The sequence below is a fragment of the Lampris incognitus genome, chromosome 3 (genome assembly GCF_029633865.1).
Source record: "Lampris incognitus isolate fLamInc1 chromosome 3, fLamInc1.hap2, whole genome shotgun sequence".
NCBI classification, from domain to species: domain Eukaryota; kingdom Metazoa; phylum Chordata; class Actinopteri; order Lampriformes; family Lampridae; genus Lampris; species Lampris incognitus.
Window position 1 is genome coordinate 77,031,150 of NC_079213.1, and position 26,451 is coordinate 77,057,600.

The following is a 26,451-nucleotide window of genomic DNA, read 5'->3' on the forward strand; positions in this document are numbered from 1 at the left end:
CAGACCCAGTTTTTGCTTAATTGAGCCCCTCAGACTGGATTACCCCCTTTGCTTCAACCTAGAGGTGACACTTCAGATCAAAAATTAACATGGTTGTGGACAGATGCAATGGTTAGTGAAATGACGAACAATTTGACCCAATCTCAGTCTGTTTAAGAATGTATCTTTCTATGGGCCTCCTGGTGGTCAGACCAGATGATCATATACCATGCATGCCAAGGGCTGATCATAGTGTTGTGAGTTTGAATGACGATGTTATTAGAACTGATGATCAATTCAGCATAATTATGTACTTCAGGCAAAATAAACTTAGGATGGTTTTTATTCATAAGTCCACAGGGTTTATATTACCTTGAAACAACTGGTCAATATCAGGAACCCTATAAATATATCGAACATTAAAGAAATCAATGACGCTTAATCCCTTTAATTACTTTTTGTTTCTTCACCCTTAATGTCATTCTGGGGAGCTATTGGCAACTTCTGCTGCATGCACACTGCACACCAGGCTCCACATTTCCAAAACAAAATGTCATCCCAACTCCAAATGTGTCCAGAGTTTGTCTTGGCGGCTAGCTGTCTGTTGTGATGAAAATGAAACTTGCAAAATGTGTGATGTAGGTGTGTTCTTGAGAAAGAGAGCATGAAAAACAGACATATCCTGAAAGGACACAGAGTACAGATCATATGGCTCCTGGACTACAGTGAAGAGGAGCTCTAGACGTAAAAAAAAAAAAAAAATATCAGGTCAAATTAAGGCAACTATCTAACCTCAATTTCCGTCTGTTAAAGAGAAACTGGGGTTACATTTCCCTAAAAGAGCTTCCCTACCTTCTGATATTGCATGAGGTTTGATGATGCAGCATGTGCAGTCAGCACAGGTTGCTGTGTTTGATGGACCATGGCACATTGTGGATGGAAAGAAAAATTCAAGTTCCTAAAAAAAAAAGAAGAAAAAAACAGAACAATTAATCAAATAAAAAAATATTTAAATAGCATCCACTGACACAGCCATGACTGGGAATATGCAGTGCTAAGTAGCAACATCCTTACTCTTGCTGCTGCAGCGACTGAGTCAGACCCATGTCCTGCATTTTTGACGCCATCTGTTCCAAACTGTGCACGGACACTCTGCTGTGCCTCCCACTGTGCAACCGCAGAGTCTGTAGGTCCCAAAAGCCCTCTCCAGACAGATATGGCCTCTTCACCCATCAGCTCCAAGGCAATCACAGGGCCCGAGGACACAAATTGCACCAGGTTACTGAAAGTCATATAAATTACAATATGTTATCCGTAGGGCCTTATGATTTCTGTGATGTGGAAAACATGGATGGAACTGAAACATTTTGGATTTCAGATTTAAACACAGAAGTGCACCAAATTTGAAGATTTGAGGGAGATTATTTCAAAATGTGTTAATGCATTAGGAATTTCAGGTAATATGTCCTCAGACCATCCATCACTCTCCCTCACAGAAACCCTGTTGCGCATCTGTGTCTTTGTGAATGTGAGTGTGCACATCATAACGTGCACATGACAGCAAATGCAGGCAAAAGCGTCGATATATAATGCCTTCAGTTTGCTGGTAATTAAAGGACATTTTAATTCATGCTCTTCTGTTTGTACTGTAAATCTTTTATGCAATCACTTTGATTAAAATGCACTCAAATGGGTAAAAAGGCAAAAATCTGAATGAAGAGGATAAATAAAATTGAGAAAACCAAAAATTGGAAAAAATAAAACTGAATTTGAGAAAAAATAAACTAGATTTCATAGGGCTCTACATCTGCCAAGACTAATTAAAATATATTATATCTATTCAAACATCAGCGCAATGTCATTAGGGATCATTATCAAAGGTTAAGCTAGGCCTGGCCTCCTTGAAACCTTCCTTGCTTGCTCACACAAGTGCACTGGCAAATCATTTACACGGAAGCTCACTTGAAGAAAGGCTTTGACTGATGTTCCAAGTAAAAGTCTGCTGCTTGATCCCTGTAAGGAAACCATAAACACAAGGTTAATGAGTGGCCAAGAGAACTCAGGTAGTCAATACCAACTCTGCAGTATAACCTGACTATTGTAAAAAGGGACTTACATGTATCAATGGCTTTCTTGTCTTTTCTGACCTCTGTCAGTGGTAACCATATTGTGACATTTGTGCAAAACTGCTTCATCTTAGTGTATACTACACCGAGACACACACACATGCACACTCCTACACTTCCACATCCTGAAATTTCATCATTTTAATTGAATTTCTGCCACCAGTGTTATACAATCTCCTAAGCAGTATTTTTTTTTATTTTGCTTGTTGTAAAAGTAATTTTCAATTTTTTGTTAGTCATAAGCCTCACCTTACACTTAATTGATACAACAGTCCCCGAATGCAACTACAATATCCCCAGACAGAGGAGCGAGAAGAGAAGGGTAAAAGAGGAATTGGGAAACAATACAAACTCTTGAGTATTATTTTTCCCCGAATCTTGCCATTAACCCTGACTGACTAAGTGGGGGAGCATAGAAAAGCTGATAAGGCAAATATTAATTTAGTAAACAAAATATTGATTCCTAGTCTTTTCCCTAAAGTCCTTATTTATGCTGAAAAAATCTGTACAAGCTATAATATTCTCACACATTTAAAAGAGTAATTTCTTCCCAGTGCTTCAAAATAATATTCAGATCTCAGATTTACATTAACCACAAATTCATCTGATTTGCCAGATTTCCTATGCAAATTATGTTCAGCATATTTGGACAGAATATGGGAAATGGATATCTGGATAGATTCAGACTTAATTCACTAGTCAGAGAAAAACTTGGATAAGCCTCACAGCATTACTGAAGGAGTTGATGAGTTTCTCACTGCACAGTGTAATGGATGTCAATAATAACGTTCAGCAATCCGTACTGGGTAAGTTCATAAATTAAGTTAATAATCAATTCAATAGAAAAGTCACGGTGATAATATTGTATCACTATTAAATGCATATTTACTGTTTCTGCCTGGTCTAACTGCAGGTAGTTCGTAAAATGCTAATGTCTTCAGTATCTTGGCATGCCATATGTTCCTATTATTAGTAAGGAAGCCACGCCATCTGCAAACGTGGAAACACTGGTACCTAACAGGCTATATTATTATACATGCTTGAAATGTCTGGCTTTCTTTGAAAATTTTGTCTGATATATAATCATAGTATAATTGTCATTTTGATGGTAGGGAAATACTGTTGGTGACAGGCCAACAGCCCACCACACTTTCACTTAGGCTAACTTTAAACTTACCATGTTAGCTTTACCATTTTGGCTCTGGTCACCATCAAGTTGACACTATACAGCATTTCAAGGATATCTCCTATTTTGGTAATTGCATCTGGCTTTATCATAGCAAGAGTTCTGAGGAAAAAAGGACACAGGAAATAGAGGCACAAAAAGAAAGAAGCAGAAGAACAGATCGACTAAGTAAGTCATTGTGAACAAACTGTATTTGAGATTTATTCAGTAGGCTACAGAAGTGCTTAGTAGTCATCACAGAGGCCTAGAGGTCACTGTAGACACTCACCTGGATAAGACATCACAACCAAAACAGACTACTGAATAAAACATTTCACAAACAATATGTGCCATGTTTGTCAGTTCAACCGTGTCATTGTTATTGAGGTTAATGTTTATCATAAAAATCTCAGCTGCTACAGAATCACTTAGATTGTTGCTGAATATGTAGACTGTAGTTCACAGCATAGGCTGTATATAATTCAAAGTCTCTACTGTCTGCTACTCATGGAAAATAATTTTGTTTGAGACTCTACCAAATAGCACACTGACAGAAAATGTATCTAACCTTTCTAAAGGGAAAACATTTCTCTTTTGTTTTCATACAATAAATGGAAAAGTCAAATTCCTCGACAGGTATTGCGTGAGTCTGAGAAATAAGGAGCATTGGAATAACTTGTTTTGTATTGAAACTCTGAACAATTGATTGACAAATATTACATAGCAGCAAACAATATTCCCCAAATATTGTTTGGGGAAACATTTGACAATATGTCAATTAACAAGAACAGCCCCAAAGTTATAACAAAGCTATACAATAAGCAACAGATAATATAATGCTACAGTGTGGAGAAAGAAAATTGGCCACAATTTTGATTACCAGCATTTTAACTTACCAAAATGAAGACTATAAGCTATGAGTTTTTATTGTTTAGGTGTTTAGTATAAATCAATCTTACACAAGATGTTTTTCCCCCCACAATCATTAGAGCATAATGCTAAAAAGAAGATTAGATTTTTCACAGTTAAGTCTATATGGCATGCAACTGGAGAGGCTTATGTAAGCCTGTTGCTACACCTCCAAAATGATACCTCTCTTTTTTACTGCCGAGTTTGTTGGCGGTATATTGGTCTCCATATTCAATCAGATTGAGGTGACGAGAAAACACATTCACTCGACTCCCAACAAACAAATCCTCCTGATGAAGTTCATTGCATTTGGTACGTCTCAAAAAGATGCGCCGGTTTTTCACATCAAACTGCCAATAAAAAATAAACACATTTCTTAGTTACTCTTAATCAACAATCTGCAAACATTAAACGGTCTTGAATTCTAAGTGCAGCATGGATGAAAAGGGTAAAAAGATCACATTTTTCTTCAAATGCACTTATACTTAAAGAATTCAAGGTATAAAGAGATTCAAGATTATTTTTGTTACCAAATGTGGATCAATACTTAATTAACTGAAACAATTTTATTTCCTTTATGAGCTGAAAAAATTATGAGCATACTGTGAACTAACAAAAACAAACACTTCAAAATGTAATGTCTAAAAAAAAGTATTAAAACCTACACAGAACACCATTGCCTTTAACTTTCAACAAAACTGCAGCCTTGGTGTTATTCATATTCACTCTCATGTAATTGCTTGATTACATTTGGCTAGCATGGTAATACACTCATCCTAATCTATCACATAAATTAGCCCTGTGTAATTGCGAGATTCAGTTTCAAGATTCATTCATTCATTCATGATTACAAAATGACAGTGGTAAATGCACAAATCAGCCAGGCAAGGCTAACTGATAGGCCTTTAAAATGGCCAAAATGACAATTATAAAATAAAAAAAATCATCAAATAATAGAATATTTGTAATATAGAAATCTAATCAAATAAAATTCTACTGATTTGTAGAACTCAGCCAGATCAATTTCAACACACACAGTTTATGAGGTTATGTGGCCTAAACTGTCACTGTAAAAGGGTACACATGAGAGGGAATTAGCTGCTTGGCAAAAAAAAAGAAAAAGAAAAAAAAGCTGTAATTAAGGAGTATCACTATTCTGTAGTAGTAAAAATATTCTAAAAAGTAGTGGAAACATAACAGTTTACTGCATAATTATAGTTTTAACTTTCCTACACAAATAGTAAAACCGTGATAATCAAACTCTAAAATTGATTTGAATGAATAGAGGCAGGCCTAGTTGCTTAGACATCATAAAGACAATATGAAACTATGTTTACAGACTACATGTTAAGTGATCTGAATCTTAGAATATGATTGCCCACAGAATATGGAGCAAAAGAGAGACTTGAATTCTTGAATTTTTTTTGTTTGTTTTTGTTTTCATAATATATTGTTTTCAAGTCACTGGTTGTTAAAAACCACAGCAATATAAAAAGAGCCCTCTAATAATATGAAAATATATTTTTTAGCCTAATGTGGTTCAATAATGCTTACCATTTCCACTGAACCATCTTCAGGATAATATAGTAGTTGGAAGCGTCGCAAAAGGGTAGCACATGGATCATACCACTCAGCAAGAAAGGCGTAGCGCTCCTCCTGAGAGCAACATTGACAATTAGCTAACTCTGTACAAGAGTGGGAAATAATTAATGATCAAATGAGAAAAACTAAGAGCCTAAATAATCAGAGCCTAAAAAACTAAATTAAATTTGCTAAATAGGGGGTAATGTTTTGTTAACAGTCCCTCATTATCAAGGATCAAGCATTCAGGATGATTGATGAAGGATCAATGTTTCAGTATATGACTGAAACATTGCCTCCTTACAAATATTTGTATTTGCATGTGTGAGCAGTGTGCAGGTGTTTTCTCTTTAACTTAACGAAAGTGGCACTCAGTGGGATAGAGAAATGAACCAACAGTTGAGGATAACTTAGAATTAGGGTAAATCAACGCCTAAAAATATGAAGTGATCTTAATTGTGAAGTCTGACATCTGGTATCTGACTTTGTCTATAGGCCAGATAAAATGATTTAGTCATGCTAGAAGTTTAAATACCTATGAAGCCAGGGTTCACATGCCAATGACTAGTTATGTTCTTGTCTAGCCATTGGACAACAAAAGGAAGGGGACGTTTGCTAAAGTTAATTTAGCTACAACTTTGCATGATCTTTTTTATGTTCTCTCTTTTCTGTGCTTGAAAGTGGCAATATGTTTTTTTTCTTCCATTGCCTGCCTCTAAATACTCTAAAGTAGTGATGCTAGTATGATAAAAGAACAGTCCCGACTCCAAAAGCATAATGAGACATTTCATTTCAGTGCAGGAGATTCAAAAGACCTTTGATGCAAAGTATGAACCCTGGACATCCAGATGAAGTACAGTCTCAGTCTCCCTGCTCACCACACAACACTGATCTTTGTTTGCTATATTGCGTTGACACGTTCGCTCATTCATAACAACATGCCTCCAGTGAAAGAATCTTAAGGTATCTGAGACAGACAACTGAACAGGTAAGGCCTGAATTGTACAACTACTGCACAAAACATAAATAAAACAGAATAAACTCAGGTAGATGATCAATTGGGTTTCCAGACAATAAGGTGGCCCAGCTAACTCTCTAATCCGGGGTTTACTCAGCGCTTGTTTGGCTGGTGAAAATGCTGTAACGAGAAGCCCCATGTGGAAGCTAAATTGCTGTTTTATTGCACATGTCTGAGAGGTGAACCCTCCCCAGAGAAACTGTCATCAGAAGCGTCGGTTAACCGACTCTCCTCCGTACCATCAACTGATGGCAGTATTTTGTAATTTGGAATGACTCCCAATACGTCGTAATTTTCTCTGTATGCTTGGACGGACGAACCGAACCACACTAGTGTCACCAGCGAGTCAGCACTCCAACTATCCGCCTAATATAGCAAAAACAGCGTTAGCTGGCGGTGGTTGATGCTACGTCATAGCGTCTGCTAGTTAGCGTTAGCTAGCCACGGGTAGTAGCAGTTAGCGATGATATTGTCGATGATACGGCTACCGAGCCTATTCATCCGTGATCGTTACAATATATTTTGTGTGGCAAAAACAAAAAGCCAATATTAACGCTGTCTACTTAAGCTCAACGATACTACGAAGCGTGAGAATGTGTTAACGCTACATTTGCACCTAGCGTCTTAGAAAGACAGTTCAAAATGCCCGGGTTTAGCTTTCGGCTATACTGGCAAATAAAGAAGTTGCACCCCCGAGGAAGGTGATTGCCCATGCATTTACGATGTTGTTTAAGTATGGGGTTAACAAAAAAAAAAAAACAACAACATAGCCAAGAACTTACCATTTGAGAAGTCGACTTAAGATGGTTTGTTTACCACTCTCCCACAGCTAGCTAGCTAGTTAGCCAAGCGTTACTCTGTTTCCATAGCAATGTCTATGGTCGGGTTGCGTTCACCGAGAGTTGGAAATAAATCATCTACGACCTGAGGCCCGAAAAACATAACGCAAAAGTATAGGAAACATTTGATTTCTTCCAAGTTAATAAATGTTGAATTGTTTTGCTTTAATACGTGAATAAAACAACAAGACAAGTTTGTCATGGTCGGATGTCATATGTGTGAAAACGATAAATTCATTCAAGGCTAACCTGTTCCTGTTTTGCAAAACAATAACGAATAAAAACTCAGGCTTTGTTTTGTCTCCTCCGTGTAAAAGGGCCTTCTATCAATATAGTCGCTGCCCTTTCTATTTTGCTAAATATTTCAAGAAAAACTCGCAATGATTTGTGTGTGACTGCAGATATCGCACATTAATAAGTTTGTTTGTACTCACATACATACATACATTGCCCCTCAATTAGTCCACATTTGCTGCATCGTGATCTAGTGCGCCTGAGTAGAGTTCGTGGTATTGAACGAATGAAAGAGCGCTGAAATCTGAACAAATTCCGAGTGATTTCAAATGCACCCTGTCAACCTAACTTGCTGTTTGGTGCATTTGCGAGCTGAACGTTTGACGTGTGGGTTAATTTCCACTGTAATCAATGATCGCTTTGGACCAGTTATTTTTTAAACAGTGTACATCAACGGTTAGTTTTGTTTTTATGATATACAACTTAAGTGCCCGCTGCTACAGTTTCTCGATGTCTTCTCTGGCTTGTACAGAGTTTTACAAAAAAGATGGTCTTCTAATCCTAGATGGAGGGCTGGCTACTGAACTCGAAGCACAAGGTCTCAAGTTACAGGTAAATAAACTTTAAATAACGGCATTGCTTTCGCCATCCGCTATCTCAGCAAACTAGGTATTTACTAGCACAGCATCAAATGGAAGTATTTTTTATACCTCGTTTCTCTTCAACGACTTCGTCGATATAGCCTAACTAGCTAACCAGGCTTATCCGTAACATTATTAACGGGACTAAAATGTGAAATTTCAAGCGTTATCACTCAAAACACTGGCAAACTCGTCACCGGAGATTTAACCCACATCCAACCAACGCTGGCTGGTCTATATCCTTTCTAGCTGTATGGAAGACCGAAGTATTTTCGCTATGTGTTTCCTTAGACGCAACGAACTGGCACTGCTCGGTTTGTTTTTCCGTAATCATACAGCTTTACACGCTGAAAACCGATGGTTTACAGCGCCCTCTATAGAGCAGAGACGTCTACGGACCTGTCCGCTGTCAGGGCCCTTTCCCTCCATCAGCAATCAACACCACAACCCTTGCATATCCCTTATGCATCACGTCCCATACACATCCCTGATACATTCCTTCCGAGGTGGTTTTGGGGCGGCAGTGGCCTGAAGGTAGAGCAGGTCGTCTGGTAACAGGAGGGCTGCTGGTTCAATCCTCGGCTCCTCCATGCAAAAATGTCAAGGTGTCCTTGAGCAAGACACCGAACCCTAACTCCTCCTGATGAACAGGTTGGCGCCTTACATGGTCGACACTGCCATTGGTGTATTTGTGTGTGTGTGTGTGTGTGTGTGTGTGTGTGTGTGTGTGTGTGTGTGTGTGGGGTGGGGTGGGTGATGTGAGGGATTCATTGTTTGTAAAGTGCTTTGAGTGGCTATAACAGCTAGAAAAGTGCCATATAAATGTAATCCATTCACCATTCCTTATACATCCCTTATACATCACGTGTAACTTATGCATCCCTTATATATCCCGTAGACATCTCTTATACATCACAGTTACTCAAGCTTCACGTGTTGGTACCCCTCCAAAACCTAAAGTGGAGAAACGGTGTTTTTTCTGCCATATGCCTAGACATTTGGTTGCCCATTGTGAGGCCTTAAAATGTAAGCGGCAGAACCGCAGTCGGCGGGCGGCCGTGTCCCAGGTGAGAGGGAATGGGGAGGACCTAAACCAGCCCAGGAAGCAGGAGGTGAGAATTGCACACCTCGAGTCTGCCGTCGCTGACCTCACACGCCAGTGCCATGTAACGCGGGCTGAGGCGGAAGAGCTTCGTTTGGAGCTGGCGAGTCAAAGGAGGAAAGCTATGGAGCAGCTGAGGTTTGTCCGTGTAGAACTCGAAGAAGCCCAGAAGTCTCAGCGGGAGATGAAGCTGCTGCTTGATATGTACCGCTCAGCACCCAAGGAGCAGAGGGACAAAGTCCAGCTCATGGCAGCTGAGAAGACCGAGGCAGAGGAGCTGAGGCTGAAGGACCTGGAAGAGAGGGAGCGAAGAGAAGGCAAGAAGATGGCTGACGAAGAGGCCCTGAGGAAGATTCGCTCTGTAAAAGAGCAGGTCGACATCCTCAACAAGAAGCTTTCAATAGCGAAACAACAAGAGGATGCCTTGCTCAGGGAGATGGATGTGACAGGCCAGGCATTTGAGGACATGCAGGAGAAAAACATCAGACTGATGCAGCAGCTCGGGGAGAAGAATGAAGCCAACTTCCAAGGGAGTGAAGAGGATTACCCTCTTGAATGCCAACCTAGGGTTTGTATTTATGGGAGGGGGTGTTACGGCCCCAGTGCCGTGTGTTGTGTATGCGATTACCCTCTTGTAGACAGACCTAGGGTTTGTATTTATGAGAGGGTGTGTTACGGCCCCAATGCCGTGTGTTGTGTATGTGATTACCCTCTCATATATACAAACCTAGGGTTTGTACTTATGGGAGGGGGTGTTATGGCCCTAGTGCCGTGTGTCTGTAGTTTTCCCTCTCCAGGTGATGCCCCGCCTCCTGTGGAGCTGCTGATTGAGCCCAGGTGACCCCAATTCCTCATCAGCTGGGTATATAACTTAGAGAAGGACACCCAACAGTGCCAGTGGGCCATTGTTGGTAGCAGTGTGTGGAGAGAGACGGCCAGTGGGCCATTGTTGCCAACCAAAGAGCAAGCTCTTGTGTCTAGACTCCTTGAGAAGGAGGGTGAAGCTTATTAGTGTTCTTGTTTGGTTTGATCTGAGCTTTTGTTAAAGCCTGGTTAGTTAAGAGCCAGCATCTTTAGTTGCCTGTTTATTTTATAGTTTGACTAAAGGGTCTTTTTGTTAATAAATCTGTTTTTACACCTGGTTCCGCCTCCCACCTTTCTTATTCCCCCGGGATACTTTTATTTTCTTTGTTACTTCCCCTGGACCTTTAACGGGGAACATAACAATCACTTGTACATCCCTTACGCATCCCTTATATATCTCTTATACATCACTTATAACTCATGCATCCCTTATTCATCTCTTATACATCTGTTATACTTTGGGAAGAGAGGACACATAGATTTACAATGCACTTACTAATAGTTTAAGTGAGGTTTGATGGTCATTTTAGGGGAAACCATTAGCAATGACGTGGCCTCAACAAGCCAAAAATGTGATGCCTTACGTGTGTGTGTGTGTGTGACATACGCAGGGGGATCCTCTGTGGAGTGCCAGGATTTTGCATAGTAATCCCCAGGCTATAAGAGATGCACATTACAGGTAGGCCTGTACAATATCAGTCAAACCCAACATTAAATTGCATATTATACATAACATTGTAAATGAAGCAATGAAAATGATTAATAAATGGTTATGACTACCAGTAATATTTTGTGCAATATTTCAATAGATTCCTTCTCAGTGGTGCTGATGTTATCACAACAGCCACATACCAAGCAAGTATTGTGGGTTTTATTGAGCACCTTGACATGACATCAGAACTTGCCAGCGAGCTGCTAATGTCTGGAGTTCATCTGGCAAAAAAGACAGTGAACCAATATGTATCTGAAAAACATCCTATAGGTAATTACCCATTGTATGTTGTGTGTCTTAATTGAGTTTTGGATATGTTGTACAAACATTTAAAAATGTGTCTGGAAAAACAACTGAAGTGGTATTTCATTTCCTTATCTTTTCATTTTTCAAGAAAGAAAGAACCCTCTAGTTGCAGGCTCTGTGGGACCCTATGGGGCATTTCTGCATAATGGTTCAGAGTACTCAGGGGCTTATGCAGATAAAATGAGTATTGAGGTAAGTGGCTCTAAGCCTTAACAGACGTTGATAAATGCAATATACTGGTAATCTAAAAACAAACGAATCTTAATGTGGTATAAAGGTTTTGAGTTGAATGTTCAACATAAATGTTATAAGGCAGATTGTTCTTTCTTGTGTGTCTACTCATCAAACCTACTGTAATTTCAATTATGGCAATGAAAATGGTCTTTTTTGATATGCAGTTGGTAGATGAATCCAGAGTTAATATATAATCTATAGTGTCAAGTCAATCTGTTCGCAGGAGCTTAAAGCTTGGCATCGGCCACATATCAGCTGTTTGGCTGCAGCAGGAGCTGATCTTATTGCTTTGGAGACAATCCCAAGTATTAAAGAGGCAGAGGCTCTGGTGGACTTGCTCAAAGAATTTCCTAATTCAAAAGCCTGGCTCTCCTTCTCTTGTAAGGTAATCATACATTCTGAACAGTATGCTGACAGTAGTTGTATTAATTGGTGACAGTGCTAGTTATCATATATGCAAGATCCACTAATGTGTTTACACATTTCAGGATGGGAAGTGTATATCTGATGGTAGCCCATTCACAGAGGCTGTCAAGATTGCCAATAGATCCAGGCAGTTGATTGCTGTGGGGGTCAATTGCTGTACACCAACTTTGGTTAAGCCCATCCTGGAGTCTGCCAGGTTACTGCTAAATCCAGATCTTTGCTGGGTTGTTTACCCCAACAGTGGAGAAGAGTGGGATAAAGACCATGGGTGAGTCAGAGAAGATCACTTCTAGCCCACTCCTTTGCCCTCACCTAGAGATATGTTGTTAATGTTTTTTTCCTTATACAATGTATGCAGGTGGGTCCAAATCATACTAACTTGAAAGTGACAAAGTGGTCCCAGCTCTACATCAGTTCCTAGCTTGATATACACAATTGCAGATGTGCACAAGTCCAGATACATACTCTGCAGTCGAGTTATTTGTTAAAAGTACACTGCAACATAATAGGAAAAGGATTGACTAATGACCAGTTCAAAATTTGAAAGTGTCGAGGGCTGAAGTTTGTGTTAATTGACCACTTGTGGCACTCAAAAATATATATATGGAAGTTGGATGTCCAGGTGTGTGTACCTCTTATATTTTTCTCTTTCAAAGGTGGCGTACAGCAGGGAAAACATCAATAGATGAACTGAGTATTGAATGGATGAAGCAAGGTGCAGGACTGATAGGTAATGTCAAATGATTTCAATTTGACTTTGACATTTATTTTTCTATCATGTTTAATTAAGTCTCTTCATCCACTAGGAGGCTGCTGTCGAATCACTCCTGCTCACATTGCTGAGTTAAGGCAACAACTACAAGGACGCCATAGATTCCAAGCTTCAGTTATGGAATAACATTAAAAAAATATAACTTGTACAAATAATTTCAAACTCAAGATTTCATGCAGAAATAAACGTTTCTTTTTCCTTTCTCCTGTCTGAATGAAAGCGATCCTGGGAGAGGATGATTGATTCAGGACTTTCTAAAAATCTTTATTTATGAAAATCCATTTAATTACACACTGATATCAGTGTTTGGGTCAATAAGACAAATGACACCACAAAGGTTCAAACATAAGAGATTATGCCAATATATACAACATGATGGGAAACCATGCACTCTTGTCTTTCTGTGGTTTACATTTTGACTTTCCAAACATACTATACAGCATGAGTGATATAGAATCACAATATCATTTGCATCCAGCTCCAGTTTAAAACAGAGAAATAGATCATCTATGCAATTAACATCCTTAGGTTTCAGAGCATAACAAAATGTCAGCTGCTTTCACAACTAAATGTGCATGTTCACGGAATAACATTCTACTGCACTAGTCAATGTATGTCAGTCAAGTTGTCAAAGCAAATGTACTTTTCTGTACTATGAATTATGGAATCAAAGTTTCTTCAAACAAAACTGAAATTTGTCAGTGAAAGACATTGTTTCCAAAACACTCCTAAATGATTATGAACACTAGAAAGTATCACTGGTGAGAATGAGTTGTCATTAAGCAGTAATTAAATCCAGAGAAATGTGCGCCGTTGGAGTCAGGGTGATCCAAATGTATAAGTTTGTAGTACAATGTAATAATACCTAAACTCTGTTCCTTCGATTTAAATAGTTAAACGTGTCTCCCTGAGGCAACGAGCAGTCTCAGTCTGTGATATCTTCTTCAAGATCGCTCTCAGGGGAGCTCCTCTGCCTGTACTCTGTCGTGTTGGATAGACGTTTCCAGGCGGTGTCCTTCTGACTTCCCATGCTATGCGAGCGTCCCAAGCGGGCAAGACGCTTGGCTGAGGTCTTCTCCTCTGTGCCCTCAACCATACTTCCATGGGCCCGCTCTGCAGAGGAGGGGTGCAAGTCGTGGCGCAGATTTTCCAGATTCAGTGCCCAGGGACCAAGCTTTTGCCAATTCACCCGCTGGAAAGCCATGATGCAGTGAAGGTTTCCACCAACCTGAAAGCAGAGTGACATTCCTGTAAGCAAGGGAGTGTTTAAAACAAAACTGTCGACATAAACACTGTCAACATTCAAGTTGATAAACGTAAATGGCAGGTGAACCTTTTTGGTTTTGCGACACTGAATACCCCTCTCTGTGTGACGAATGTCCAGGTATTCTGGATTTTGTGTGTTGAGGTCAGTCACAATATCCAACCATCTAAAAAAAAAACAAAAAAAAAAACTTAAGAGTAATGCAACAATGGATGAAAAAATGCTGAAGAATGGTGGCTTTGAACGGCTTACTTTTTACAGTGAATGGCTGGGTGCTTCCTACTGGGTTCCCCAATTAGAATCCAGTGTTCCATTTCATTTAATGGTAAAGCCCCCCTTGAGCAAAAGAGAACAATATTTAAACATGTAAACTTTTAAAAACTATGCTGCCTTTAACAAGAATGCTCAGTATAAAGGAATGTTAAAAACATTGGCAATGGAAAGAGGCTTGATAAAATACCTATAAGCCTTAGGTGCTTTGAGCGGCGTTGCTTCAAAGCCCACTGGGCAAAAGTAGTGGTTCTGGCAATGGTAAATATAGGCCATTGACTCATCCTTCAGCCCTTGTGTCAATTTTAACAATGCTCCTTCAGCTGAAAAGTTTGTTAGGTTATAACATTAATCTCTGACATAGCAGATAATGCTACTGCATTTTATTACTGACGATCTTACCCGTTTCTCCTGCTGTCTTGTGTTTTCCATGTGGTTTGTAAAGAATGTAGGAGCAACCTCGTACTCTAAAATGGTCATTGATTTGCCTGAACCATCTGTGAGGGAATAGAAGAAACACACAGTGGTTATTCTTTTGTTGTTTACAGTTTCAGAGCTAGCGATAACTTAAACTGAATGCTGGAGAGCAATTCCAAGTACCGCATAAGAGTGGCATTGCCAGTGAAAGGGCCAAACTTAATCTCCTCGAAGGGTGGTTGAAACCCTAGAATATGCAGTGCCTCCTCCTGAGAGATCGGTGGAAGACTGGCCATGCAAAGAAACAGATGTAAAATCTTATTTCAAGTTCATGTTCAAATACATTGATGAATAACATCCAAATTTGTACGTGTTATGTATATTAATATTACGAGACCTTCCTTAATTTTCATGTGAGATTTTTTGATGTGACATGAAAAGAACACCAGATGTGCTACACACCTCCCTGCTCCTAATGTGCTGTACAAGAAGTTCCAGCAGGACACCAATGAAGAAATTCCACAAGAAGTTTTGTACTGGGGCCGGCTAATGCAGTACCTACAGCAGAAGTAATCAAAATTTGTGGAACCCAAGAAAGAAAGAAAATGTTTCACAAAAGGAGGATAAGCTCTGGATTTCAATGAAATATGCTCTACCTATTCCAGAAAAGTTTAATCACCGATAATGAACATGCACTTTCCCACAGACAGAAACAACACCTGTTTTTGACATGCCTCACGTGATGCCATTGTTGATGTGCAACTCCAGAGAGAATTAAGAAGGGAAAATACAATAAGACTATGGGATGATTTTCTAAGGATGCAATTCCATTTCCTGGTTTGAAACCAACAGCTCTGTTGCGTCATCATATAAAGATTGTTACAGCCAAGTCTAGATAACACCCCTCTTCAGACAACAAAGTCTTCACATTTTCAGTGGAGGGGTTCCACATTGTAAAAGCAAAATAAGTGGTTCCCTGGAGTCTTAAATTTAGTGAAAGTTGTTCTCATTCACAAACATAGGCCATAAGAACACCATAAAGAGGAATTTATCTTTGAGGTGCTGAGATATCAAATGCAACATTACCATCTTCTAAGGTCCAGTACTTTCCTCTGTCTGATCTCTTCCAGTGAGGCATGAGGAGGAAGTTCCTGCAGGTTTCGGCTAGGTCTGTCTGATGACTTCATCTTTTTTGAGCTGAATTTTTTTATATTACCTAAACAATTCAAATATTTGAGGAGACAGCACCAAAATCACAGACTATAAAAAACTAAAGAGCAGTTGAATGACAGGCATTTCATAATATGGAAAAAAAGTGTCTTTGCTCCTACTTCTGCCTTGACAATCTAACGAAAAGGCATCACATAACTTTTTGGATTTTGGCAATGTCTTTTACATCAGCTGTTGCAAAGATAACCCAGGGGCTTTTTTTCCTTCTTCACAGTGTAGCAACAAGACACATGCATTTATTTACAAGCGTAGCTCAAAAAACTATCACAAAAGAAGAGCAGCTGTGTTCACAGATGACGGAAAATAAAATGGCTATACCTATATAAGTGTGCCATAAAGCAATACCTATATTTCACTGGACATTATGTAGCCAGTAGCAGCGTAAATGCATAACGAAAGAAAAGACTTCTGAAATTGATCTCAAAATAATTTGACAAACTGTTTTTGCAAAAAACACTGTCTAACATTTGATCATATCCAACAAGAATATAAGGCTTTGGTTACACACCACTCAACTTAAGTGAAAATACGAATGCCCTTACTTGTTCTTGTTTTTCTGGTAAGTACAGCATCAAAGTCTCTTGTGTCAATCTCCCAGGCCAAAACAGGTTTTGTATTGCTGCAGGACACTTCTTCCATATCACAATCCCCAGCCGAAGCTGCATTAGCACCTGTGGGCAGACCTTGGTTGACCTCAGTAGAGGTTTTGGGCTTCAAACAAGGGGGCCCATCGTGCTTGTTAGGGACGACATCCCTAGATGTGTTTGGGGGACAGTATACTGAGGCAGCCTGGTTGAGAAGAGCATAATCAGAGCAGACTGTGTAGAACTTTTCGCGGGAGTGTGTGACAGGGCAGGTCCACGGGAGCTGGAGCTCAACACTTGAAGCTCGCCTTCCTTTAGGGTTGTCCCGGATAAGGGTACTCAACAGACTGCATTCATCTTTATCGGTGGACCTTTGTGGCCCAGCCTGGTCAGCTGGCCCAGAGAGATTTGCCCCTTGACCCTTTGAAGTATTATGCATTGAGTAGCAACTTAGATATTGGATGAGAGAAATAACTGCCAATATTGCTGGAGTGTTTGGCAGTCTGGTCTGAGGATAAAAGGACACAAATCTCTCATTAAACGTAACACAGAGAGTAGACACATTATAATACATGCAGTTTACACGCATTGGACCCATTGAAGCTAACACGGTGAAGCCGATTTGAAAGACCGTGCTAAACAAGACATGGCAGTTGCAACAGTGTGTCAGTAACTGTTTATCATCTCAGCCTAGCACAAAATGTTTTCAACTACGAAATAAGGGAGCTTACCTTTAAGCTACCAGACAAGATACCTAGCGATGGCAAAAGGCTTGCTTCTAAGTACAGGTCTAGTCCTACTGTGGCTGTGCGGTTGAGGTATACCACTGACCAACGACCAACACCTGTCAACTCGCTTGTGGTCGAGATAACACACGTTAACCACGGACATGTTTGGGTGTGATGTGACGACAGTAAACATGCATAGCAATACCGTAAACGCGCTGTTAACATACCTTCACAAGAAACACATCGGACCGAAGCTGGGCAAACGTCTAGCTAACGTTGCATCACCGGACGGCGTTAGCAACATCCATGAAACAAATACTCCCGTTTGCTAGTGACGTCATGACCGGTACCTTCTTCCGCTGTAAAGGGTCGATGGGCTGTGCCAACATTGGGGGGGGGGGGGCCATGTTATTTTTCTCCTAAAGATTTTGAGGCTAACTCGTTGGGAGGGGAAAAAAGCAAAAATACATCTTTTGAGAAAATAGGAAGTATTGCCCTAAGTAAATTCATGATCGGAGTCTCTGCCAGTTGTATTTAACAACAAACGAGACTTTCATGCTTTCACCTCTTTTCTCACTCATTTTGCGATTCAAGAGACGTTCCCGGACTGGAACTCCAATAATCGTTCGCCTTCATGCACCTTCACTAAAGCGACATATTCTGCGGACAGGTAAGTCCCGTTGTGTTTGTAAAGTTTGAGGCTTTTGGAAAGTCAGATCCCTTCAGACTTTAATACCTACTTGAGAGAAACAAGAGAATTACGTGAACAATCACTGAGCATACTAAAAAAAATACCGCCGTTTGAAAATCAGACTGTCTTCTTCGAGTTAGATGACTTGTAATCGAGCACTAGTCTCCGTTTGGTTTCTTTGGTAAGACGACGTCTATTATATTTAAACAATTCAAATTAAAGTTATCTCTTCGTGTTTACATTAATTTCGACGTGATGGATGTTGGAACATTTGCTCTTAAATGTCCAGCTGCAGTAGCACTATTGTCTACTTGAGAGAAAAACATATCCCGCACGTTTTGGTTGTCAATATGAAAGTCAACTGAAATGAGACACAATTTCGCTTGCATCATTTTCGTGCTTAAATTCGTAGTCTTAATGAATTTACTTGAGGGCAATCCAAGGGGCTTTGTGTATGAGTTAATCACTTACTAATTTAACACTAAAAACCAGAGGGCGAAGTCCAATGAGATGTTGATTGTCAGACAGTTAAGGAAAGTACTGGCATTTTGAGGAGACGTCTTTGATCAGAAACTTACAGGTGTTTTTTTTGTTGTTTTTTTTAACCAGCTTGATTTTGAAATCCTCAAACATCCTCAACACATCAGTTTTACTTTGCATGGAAATTTGAAATTTACAGGGGACTATGGCGAAGAAGCTGGTGATCATTGACACAGACTGTGGTATCGATGATGCACAGGCTATAATGATGGCCTTGGCTGCACCTGACATTCAGATTATGGCTGTTACCTGTTGTTTTGGGAATACAACGGTGGAGAATGTATGTCAGAATGTTTTGAAGGTGCTCTCAGTCTGTGAACGTGACCAGGTAAGTTTTCTTAACCAGCATTAAAGTAAATTCTCGCCTTGTATTTGTGGCTTTAGTGCATGCTGAGATCTACTGGGTTTTTTTTAATATGGCTTCTAAGGGAGGGATACATTAGGGTGCTTTTTGCACCTTCAATCTTTCATCTCTCATATGGATTCCAAAGGTACGATTAATAAGCCAAGTCAAGCCAATTTTATTTGTATAGCCCAATATCACAAATTACAAATTTCCCTCAGGGAGCACAGCAGTACAACATCCTGTCCTTAGATCCTTGCATTGGATAAGGAACAACTCCCTACAAAAAACCCTTTAACAGAGAGAAAAAATAGGATACAACCTCAGGGAGGGCAACAGAGGAGGGATCTCTCTTCTAAGGCAGACAGACACACAATGGATCTTATGTGTACACGATTTACAGAATACAACATTGAAATAGGATAGCAGAATTATAATGAAAATATAAGATATATGGAGAATGTGATGAGGAGGATGCCAAGCAGTGTTCAGATGCCACCAAAACAGCCTAGGACCTGAGTCAAGTGACCACCATCACCATGTCGACCTGACAGGAGGACAGACTACACAAGCACACAGGAGACACTCACATGACACCAATCACATACACAGAAGAGACAAGAAAAAACATTAGTCACACTTCAGCGTGAGAGAAGAAACATTGAAACATTGAAACCGAATAACAAAATTATATGGATTTATAAGATATATTAAAAAATGTGATGAGGAGGTGCCAAGCAGTGTCCAGGTGGCGACCACCATCACCATGGAGACCTGGAAGGAGGACAGAATACACGTGAACACGGGGGAGACTCATATCATACTATTCATATACACAGGAGAAGAGAAAGGAGAACACATCATTCAGAGAGAGAGAAAAGACATGAGAAGAGAACAGTTTGCAAAAGTCAATCATCCATATGCTATAATCTTGTTGGCACTTAATTGGGACAGAAACAGACCCGCCATGCAGTACAGGTTGAAAAGTACTCAATTTAAAAGCAACTAATTGTAGGCTAAGGCAAAAAGATGAGTTTAAAGTTTGGATTTAAAGGACTCAACAGACTCTGCCTGATGGCAGCAGGCAGGTTATTCCACACGAAAAGGGCCTGATAGGAAAAGGCCCTACCTCCAGCTGACTTCTTCTTAACTTTGGGTACACACAGCAGCCCTGTATTTTGAGAGATGGAATATATGGTTAAGGAGATCAGGCGGATATGATGGGGCAAGCCCATTTAGGATTTTACAAGTCAGCAGAAGCACTTTGAAGCCTGATCTAACATGGATAGGAAGCCAACGAAGGAGGGCAAGAATTCGTGTCTACTACTATTACTTTCAGCTGCTCCCATTAGGGGTCACCACAGCAGATCATCCGTTTCCATCTCTTCCTGTTCTCTGCATCTTCCTCTGTCACACCAGCCACCTGCATGCCCTCTCTCACCACATCCACAAACCTCCTCTTTGGCCTTCCTCTTTTCCTCTTCCCTGGCTGCTCCATATTCAGAAGCCTTCTCCTAATATACCCAGCACCTCTCCTCCACACATGTCCAAACCATCTCAATCTTGCCTCTCTTGCTTTGTCCCTAAACCATCCAACCTGAGCTGTCCCTCTAATATACTCATTCCTAATCCTGTCCTTCTTCATCACTCCCAATAAAAATCTTAGCATCTTCAACTCTGCCACCTCCAGCTCCACCTCCTGTCTTTTCATCAGTGCCACCATCTCCAAACCATATAACATAGCGTGTCTCACAACCATCTTGTAAACCTTCCCTTTAACTCTTGCTGGTACCCTTCTGTTGCAAATCACTCCTGACACTCTTCTCCACCCACTCCACCCTGCCTGCACTCTCTTCTTCACCTCTCTTCCACACTCCCTCTTACTTTGGGCAGTCAACCAAGTATTTTAAACTCATACGCCTTCGTCAGCTCTACTCCTTGCATCCTCACCATTCCACTGTCTTCCCTCTCATTCACGCATATGTATTCCGTCGTGCTCCTACTGACTTTCATTCCTCTTGTCTCCAGTGCACACCACCTCTCCAGGCTCTCCTCAACCTGTACCCTACTCTCGCTACAGATCCCAATGTCATCCACAAACATCATAGTCCATGGAGACGCTTGCCTGATCTCGTCTGTCAACCCGACCATCACCATTGCAAACAAGAAAGGGCTCAGAGCCAATCCTTGGTGTAATCCCATCTCGAACCCATCTGTCATTCCAACCGCACATCTCACCACTGTCACATTCCCTCATACATATCCTGCACTGCTCCTACACACTTCTCTGCAACTCCCGACTTCCTCATACAATACCACACCTCCTCTCTCGGCACCCTATCGTATGCTTTCTCTAAATCCACAAAGACACAATGTAACTCCTCTGGCCTTCTCTATACTGTTCAATCAACATTCTCAAAGCAAACATCACATCTGTGGTGCTCTTTTGTGGCATGAAACCATACTGCTGCTTGCTAATCATCACCTCTCCTCTTAACCTAGCTTCTGTTACTCTTTCCCATATCTTCATGCTGTGGCTGATCAACTTTATACCTCTGTAGTTGTTACAGTTCTGCACATTGCCCTTATTCTTGAAAATCGGTACCATTATACTTCTCCACTCCTCAGGCATCCTCTCACTTTCCAAGTTTGTGTTAAACAATCTAGTTAAAAACTCCACTGCCATCTCTCCTAAACATCTCCATGCCTCCACAGGTATATCATCTGGACCAACTGCCTTTCCATTCTTCATAGCTGCCCTCACTTCCTCCTTGCTAATCCACCGCACTTCCTGATTCACTATCCCCCCATCATCCAACCTTGTCTCTCTCTCATATTCTTCATTCATCATCACCTCAAAGTCCTTCCACCTTGTCAACACACTCTCCTGCCTTGTCAGTACATTTCCATCTCTATGCTTGATCACCCTTACCTGCTGCACATCCTTCGCAGCTCGGTCCCTCTGTCTAGCCAATCGGTACAAGTCCTTTTCTCCTTCCTTAGTGTCTAACCTCTCAAACAACTCACCATATGCCTTTTCATTTGCCACCTCTCTCTTCACTTTATGCTGCATCTCCTTGTACTCTTGTCTACTTTCTTCATCTTTCTGACTATCCCACTTCTTCCTTGCCAACCTCTTCCTCTGTATACTTTGCTGTATTTCTTCATTCCACCACCAAGTCTCCTTGTCTACCTTCCTCTGTCCTGATGACACACCAAGTACCTTCCTAGCTGTCTCCCTCACTATTTCTGCAGTGGTTGCCCAGCCATCTGGCAACTTTTCACTACCACCCAGTGCCTGTTTTAACTCCTCCCTGAACTCCACACAATATTTTTCCTTCTTCAACTTCCATTTGATCCTTGGCTCTGCCTTCACTCTCTTCCTCTTCTTGGTCTCTTAAGTCATCCTGCAGACCACCATCCAATGCTGCCTAGCTACGTTCTCCGCTGTTGCCACCTTGCAGTCTCATGTCCCTTTCAGATTGCACCTTCTGCATAAGATATAGTCCACCCGTGTGCACTTTCCTTCACTCTTGTATGTCACCCTGAGTTCCTCCCCCTTCTTGAAATATGTATTCACTACAGCCATTTCCATCCTTTTTGCAAAATCCACCACCATCTGTCCTTTCACATTCCTCTCCTTGACACCATACCCACCCATCACCTCCTTAGACTTAGATTGCTTTTATTTGTCATTGCCTTATATGCATGTCTCATACATACAAGGGAACAAAATTACGTTTCACAAGGGCCTCAGTGCCACATAAAAACAAATAACACACAAATATTAAAAACAAAAAGTGCATTAAAAACAAGAATTACTTCACAAACCTAAACATCACAAGCACACCTGACACAGACAGTGAGTAAGATGTCATTTTATGGAGGTCTAAGTGTTTAGGCTGTTGAGGAACCTCACGGCCTGAGGAATGAAACTGTTGCATAGTCTGGTGGAGGCAGCACGGATGCTCTGGTACCTCCTGCCAGAGGGTAGGAGGGTGAAGTGGATGTGGGAAGGGTGGGTGGGGTCCTTCACGATGCTAAGAGCCTTATGGGTGCACCGTGCGTCAAAGATGGCCTGGATGGATGGGAGAGCAGTTCCTATGATCTTTCCAGCTGTCTTCACTATCCGCTATAGGGATTTGCGGTCAGAGGCCTTGGAGTTCCCATGCCAGACAGAGATACAGCTGGTCAGAATGCTTTCTAGGATGCCTCTGTAGAATGTAATGAGGATGGATGGGTGGGGGGAGACTCACCTTCTTCAGACGCCACAGGAATTAAAGATGCTGCTGGGCCTTCTAGGAGAGCGCAATGACATGTGAGGACCAGGAGAGGTCCTCTGTGATGTGAACTCCCAGGAACTTAACACTGCTGACTCTCTCCACGGCCATACCATTGATGGTCAGAGGGGTATGGTGGGTGCTGGTCTTTCTAAAGTCAATAATGACCTCCTTAGTTTTTCTTATATTTAGGGAGAGGTTGTAGTTTTTGCACCTCACCGCCAGTTGATCCACCTCCGCTCTGTATAATTCATCGTTGTTGCTGATGAGACCTACCACTGTGGTATCATCGGCAAACTTTACAATGACGTTGGAGGTGGATGATGCTGTGTAGTCGTGAGTCAGTAGGGTGAACAAGTGGACTGAGCATACAGCCCTGTGGAGTGCCTCCTCATCACCTCTGTTCCTTTCACCAATTTGCCCACTGAAGTCCACTCCAGTCACCACTCTCTCCCCCTTGGGTATACTCTCCACCACTAATTACACTATTAATAATTATAAGTAATTATAATTACACAAGAATTACACTAATTCTTGCCTTCTTGCAGAAGGAGGAATTAGTGTAATATGGTAAAATTTTCTAGTTTGTTAGAATTCTAGCTGCAGCATTCTGAACCATCTGAAGACTTTTAGTACTAGCATGTGGCAGACCTGAAAACGGAACATTACAGTAATCAAGTCTTGATGAAACAAATGGGTGTATTTAGTCTCTGCGTTAGCCATAGACAAAGACGGAATTTTAGTTCTGTTACGTAAGTGAAAAAAAAGGCAGTCCTGGAGATTTCTTTAATGTGCTTATAATATTAATAATAATCGTTACATTTATATTGCGCTTTTCTAGATACCCAAAGCGCTACACTGATGGGTGTAACTCACTTTAGCCAACACCAATGTGTGGCACCCACCTAGGTGATGCACGGCAGCCATTTTGTGCCAGAACGCTCACCACACATCAGCTTGAGGTGGAGAGGGTGGAATCATTGAGGCAATTACATCGGGGGATGATTAGGTGGCCAGATGGAGAGAACCAGGTTGGGAATTTTGCCAGGACACCAGGGAACCCCCCCCACTCTTTGCGATAAGTGCCATGGCATCTTTAATGACCACAGTGAGTCAGGACCTCCGTTTATTGTCTAATCCGAAGGATGGCATCTTCTACGTCACTGCACTGGGGCATTGGGATTTGATATTTGTTGCTTTTATTAGGGGCGGCACAGTGGCACAATGGTTAGCGCAGTCTCCTCACAGCAAGAAAGTCCTGGGTTCGAGCCCCGGGGTAGTCCAACCTTGGTGGGTCATCCCGGGTCGTCCTCTGTGTGGAGTTTGCATTGGCCGTACTAAATTGTCCCTAGGAATGAATGTGTGTGTGTGTCTGGCGGCCTGTCCATGGTGTCTCCCTGCCTGCTGCCCAATGACTGCTGGAATAGGCTGGAGCCTATCCCAGCAATCATTGGGCTGCTGGAATAGGCCGCGACCCTGAGAGCAGGATAAGCAGTTGAGATAATAGCTGGATGGATGGATGTTTTTATTAGGACCAGAGGGAAGACTGCCCCCTACTGGCCCACCAACACTACTTCCAGCAGCAACTCAAGTTTTTCCCGGGGGGGGGGTCTCCCATCCACATACTAGCCAAGCCCATACCTGCTTAGCTTCCATCACTTGGCAGAGCCAGGGTACATGTTAGTATGGCTGCCGGCAGCCATATCAACCCAGCCATATCAAAGGAAAGGCTAGGATAAAATGTAACGCCAAGATTTTGGGCTGCCACACTTTGTGAAATCAGAGTTGTCGATTGTTACTTGATCAAATTGATATGTCTCTAGCAGGGCCAACAACCAGTATCTCAGTAGGTATTGCATTTCCAGCTTCATTGATGTCATGTTACAATGGCTCATTTTAATGTTATTCTTAGGTGCCGAAGTATATCAGTAAACACTAAATGGGTGGTCATTTACAGATACCTGTGTTCCAAGGTGCTGCAGGTCCCCTCATTGGGGCAAGTAAACCATTCAGTGACCACTTTGGAACTGACGGGCTGGGAGATGTGATCAAAGACAGAGATCCAGAGTGGGAGGAGAAAATCCAGAAAGAGCATGCTGTTAATGCAATGACAAGACTGGTGTCTGAAAATGAGAATCAGGTAAACCTTTTTTTGTGCGCTTGTGACACAAACATGCAGTTGTGTGTTCTCAGGTCAGTGGTTTATAGCTGGGCTTTTGTCCTCATGTTCTTGGTGACTGCAGTGCTGATGTATTTGATATAGGTGTCCCTGGTGGCTCTTGGCCCGCTGACAAATCTTGCCCTTGCTGTTAGAATGGATCGACATTTTCCGAAAAAGCTCAAAGATCTATTCATTATGGGTGGTAATACAGAAGGTAGTGTCAGCATTGATTTAGTGAGTTTATATGTTTGGGTAAAAATCATAAACCTGTCTAACAAAGTTTTCTTTGCAGGAAAGGGAAATGTGACTTTATGTGGGGAGTTTAACTTTGTGATGGATCCAGAATCTGCATATATTGTGTTGGAAGAATTCCTTTGTCCAACACACCTGGCATCATGGGAATACAGCTGCAGACACAAATTGACATGGGTAAGGTTATCAACTTTTTGTCCGCATTATTTGGCGGTGGCCATCACAACAAACTGCTGCGCATGTCCCTTTTTAAAAATGTTTTGCCCTGTTTCTGATTCCATAGGACTTTTTTGAAAAACTAATCAATCAGGACACACCTGCAGCACATTTCATGAAGAAGATTACCTCTAAATGCTGGGCCTATTCCAAGGAAGCTATGATGAATAAGAGGGATGTGTATTTTGGATCTGGATTTGTCTCTTATGATGCCTATGCAATGGCAGCCTGCATCGATAGCAGCATAGTAACTGAGAGCATAGAATGTGCAGTCCATGTGGAGTTGCAGGGTACGATCTGCCGTGGCATGATGGCTCTAGATTTGACAAATCAACTAAAAAAGAGTCACCATATATTTGTTATGAATAAATGTGATCTTGCCAAATTCAGTCAGTTACTAATGGATTCCCTCAGAAAACCTTGTAATAAGTGATATTTGTGGAAAGTGTGCAACGATTGACAAAAATAAAGATGTGATGATTGAACAACAATACAAAAGGGAATGTTTCAGCTTGTATTAGCTCTGAAATGTGTAGATTGAAGTAACAATCATTTAGTAAAAATACC

At 41.2% G+C, this 26,451-nt stretch overlaps 4 protein-coding genes across 12 annotated transcripts in view; 2 read left to right on the forward strand and 2 right to left on the reverse strand.

Annotated features, from left to right (window-relative positions):
• Window positions 1-8,776, reverse strand: part of nme7 (NME/NM23 family member 7) — a 49,288-nt gene extending 40,512 nt beyond the window's left edge. Inside the window, exons 1-8 of one of the 5 annotated variants that reach the window (XM_056277495.1) lie at window positions 8,562-8,776; window positions 7,561-7,702; window positions 5,734-5,835; window positions 4,363-4,529; window positions 3,283-3,393; window positions 1,942-1,992; window positions 1,054-1,261; window positions 832-937 (exon numbers count right to left, since the gene is read on the reverse strand). In XM_056277495.1, the coding sequence (XP_056133470.1) occupies window positions 832-937; window positions 1,054-1,261; window positions 1,942-1,992; window positions 3,283-3,393; window positions 4,363-4,529; window positions 5,734-5,835; window positions 7,561-7,563 (748 nt within the window). In that variant the 5' untranslated portion in view covers window positions 7,564-7,702; window positions 8,562-8,776. The other 4 variants (XM_056277494.1, XM_056277497.1, XM_056277493.1 and 1 more) reach the window with 4 other exon arrangements.
• On the forward strand, window positions 8,263-13,165 carry zgc:172121 (uncharacterized protein LOC337599 homolog). The gene is made up of 8 exons (XM_056277498.1): window positions 8,263-8,463; window positions 11,070-11,137; window positions 11,268-11,440; window positions 11,565-11,668; window positions 11,934-12,095; window positions 12,199-12,404; window positions 12,793-12,866; window positions 12,943-13,165. The coding sequence occupies exons 1-8, from the start codon at window positions 8,263-8,265 to the stop codon at window positions 13,032-13,034; spliced, it is 1,080 nt and encodes a 359-aa protein (XP_056133473.1). The 3' UTR covers window positions 13,035-13,165.
• Window positions 13,166-13,787: 622 nt separating this feature from the next.
• On the reverse strand, window positions 13,788-17,723 carry LOC130110407 (basic immunoglobulin-like variable motif-containing protein). 3 transcript variants are annotated; one of them, XM_056277492.1, is made up of 11 exons: window positions 17,629-17,688; window positions 17,405-17,528; window positions 16,632-17,181; window positions 15,946-16,075; window positions 15,322-15,417; window positions 15,043-15,147; window positions 14,845-14,939; window positions 14,633-14,765; window positions 14,425-14,508; window positions 14,242-14,338; window positions 13,788-14,136 (listed from the first exon to the last, which is right to left on the reverse strand). In XM_056277492.1, the coding sequence occupies exons 3-11, from the start codon at window positions 17,110-17,112 to the stop codon at window positions 13,834-13,836; spliced, it is 1,524 nt and encodes a 507-aa protein (XP_056133467.1). In that variant the 5' UTR covers window positions 17,113-17,181; window positions 17,405-17,528; window positions 17,629-17,688; the 3' UTR covers window positions 13,788-13,833. The 3 variants fall into 3 exon arrangements, with proteins under 3 accessions (XP_056133467.1, XP_056133465.1, XP_056133466.1); XM_056277490.1 differs by lacking the exon at window positions 17,405-17,528 and having other exon boundaries at window positions 17,629-17,723; XM_056277491.1 differs by lacking the exon at window positions 17,629-17,688 and having other exon boundaries at window positions 17,405-17,616.
• A 59-nt stretch (window positions 17,724-17,782) lies between these two features.
• Window positions 17,783-26,451, forward strand: part of si:ch211-201h21.5 (uncharacterized protein LOC555526 homolog) — a 30,736-nt gene continuing 22,067 nt past the window's right edge. Inside the window, exons 1-6 of one of the 3 annotated variants that reach the window (XM_056275713.1) lie at window positions 17,783-18,071; window positions 18,772-18,960; window positions 25,213-25,395; window positions 25,519-25,630; window positions 25,709-25,845; window positions 25,952-26,357. In XM_056275713.1, the coding sequence (XP_056131688.1) occupies window positions 18,778-18,960; window positions 25,213-25,395; window positions 25,519-25,630; window positions 25,709-25,845; window positions 25,952-26,317 (981 nt within the window). In that variant the 5' untranslated portion in view covers window positions 17,783-18,071; window positions 18,772-18,777 and the 3' untranslated portion in view covers window positions 26,318-26,357. Of the gene's footprint in view, window positions 18,072-18,701; window positions 18,961-25,212; window positions 25,396-25,518; window positions 25,631-25,708; window positions 25,846-25,951; window positions 26,449-26,451 lie in introns of those variants that run through there. The other 2 variants (XM_056275714.1, XM_056275712.1) reach the window with 2 other exon arrangements.

What these genes read in the sequence shown, in the direction of transcription:
- zgc:172121 (XM_056277498.1), top strand. Translation starts at nt 8,263, where the DNA reads ATGATCGCTTTGGACCAGTTATTTTTTAAACAGTGTACATCAACGGTT. An exon ending in GGCTCTCCTTCTCTTGTAAG is followed by an intron (nt 12,096 to 12,198) that starts GTAATCATACAT and finishes TACACATTTCAG; the next exon opens with GATGGGAAGTGTATATCTGA. An exon ending in GAGTGGGATAAAGACCATGG is followed by an intron (nt 12,405 to 12,792) that starts GTGAGTCAGAGA and finishes TCTCTTTCAAAG; the next exon opens with GTGGCGTACAGCAGGGAAAA.
- LOC130110407 (XM_056277490.1), bottom strand. Translation starts at nt 17,112, where the DNA reads ATGCATAATACTTCAAAGGGTCAAGGGGCAAATCTCTCTGGGCCAGCT. An exon ending in AGCACATTAGGAGCAGGGAG is followed by an intron (nt 15,148 to 15,321) that starts GTGTGTAGCACA and finishes TTGCATGGCCAG; the next exon opens with TCTTCCACCGATCTCTCAGG. An exon ending in GGCAATGCCACTCTTATGCG is followed by an intron (nt 14,940 to 15,042) that starts GTACTTGGAATT and finishes ATTCCCTCACAG; the next exon opens with ATGGTTCAGGCAAATCAATG.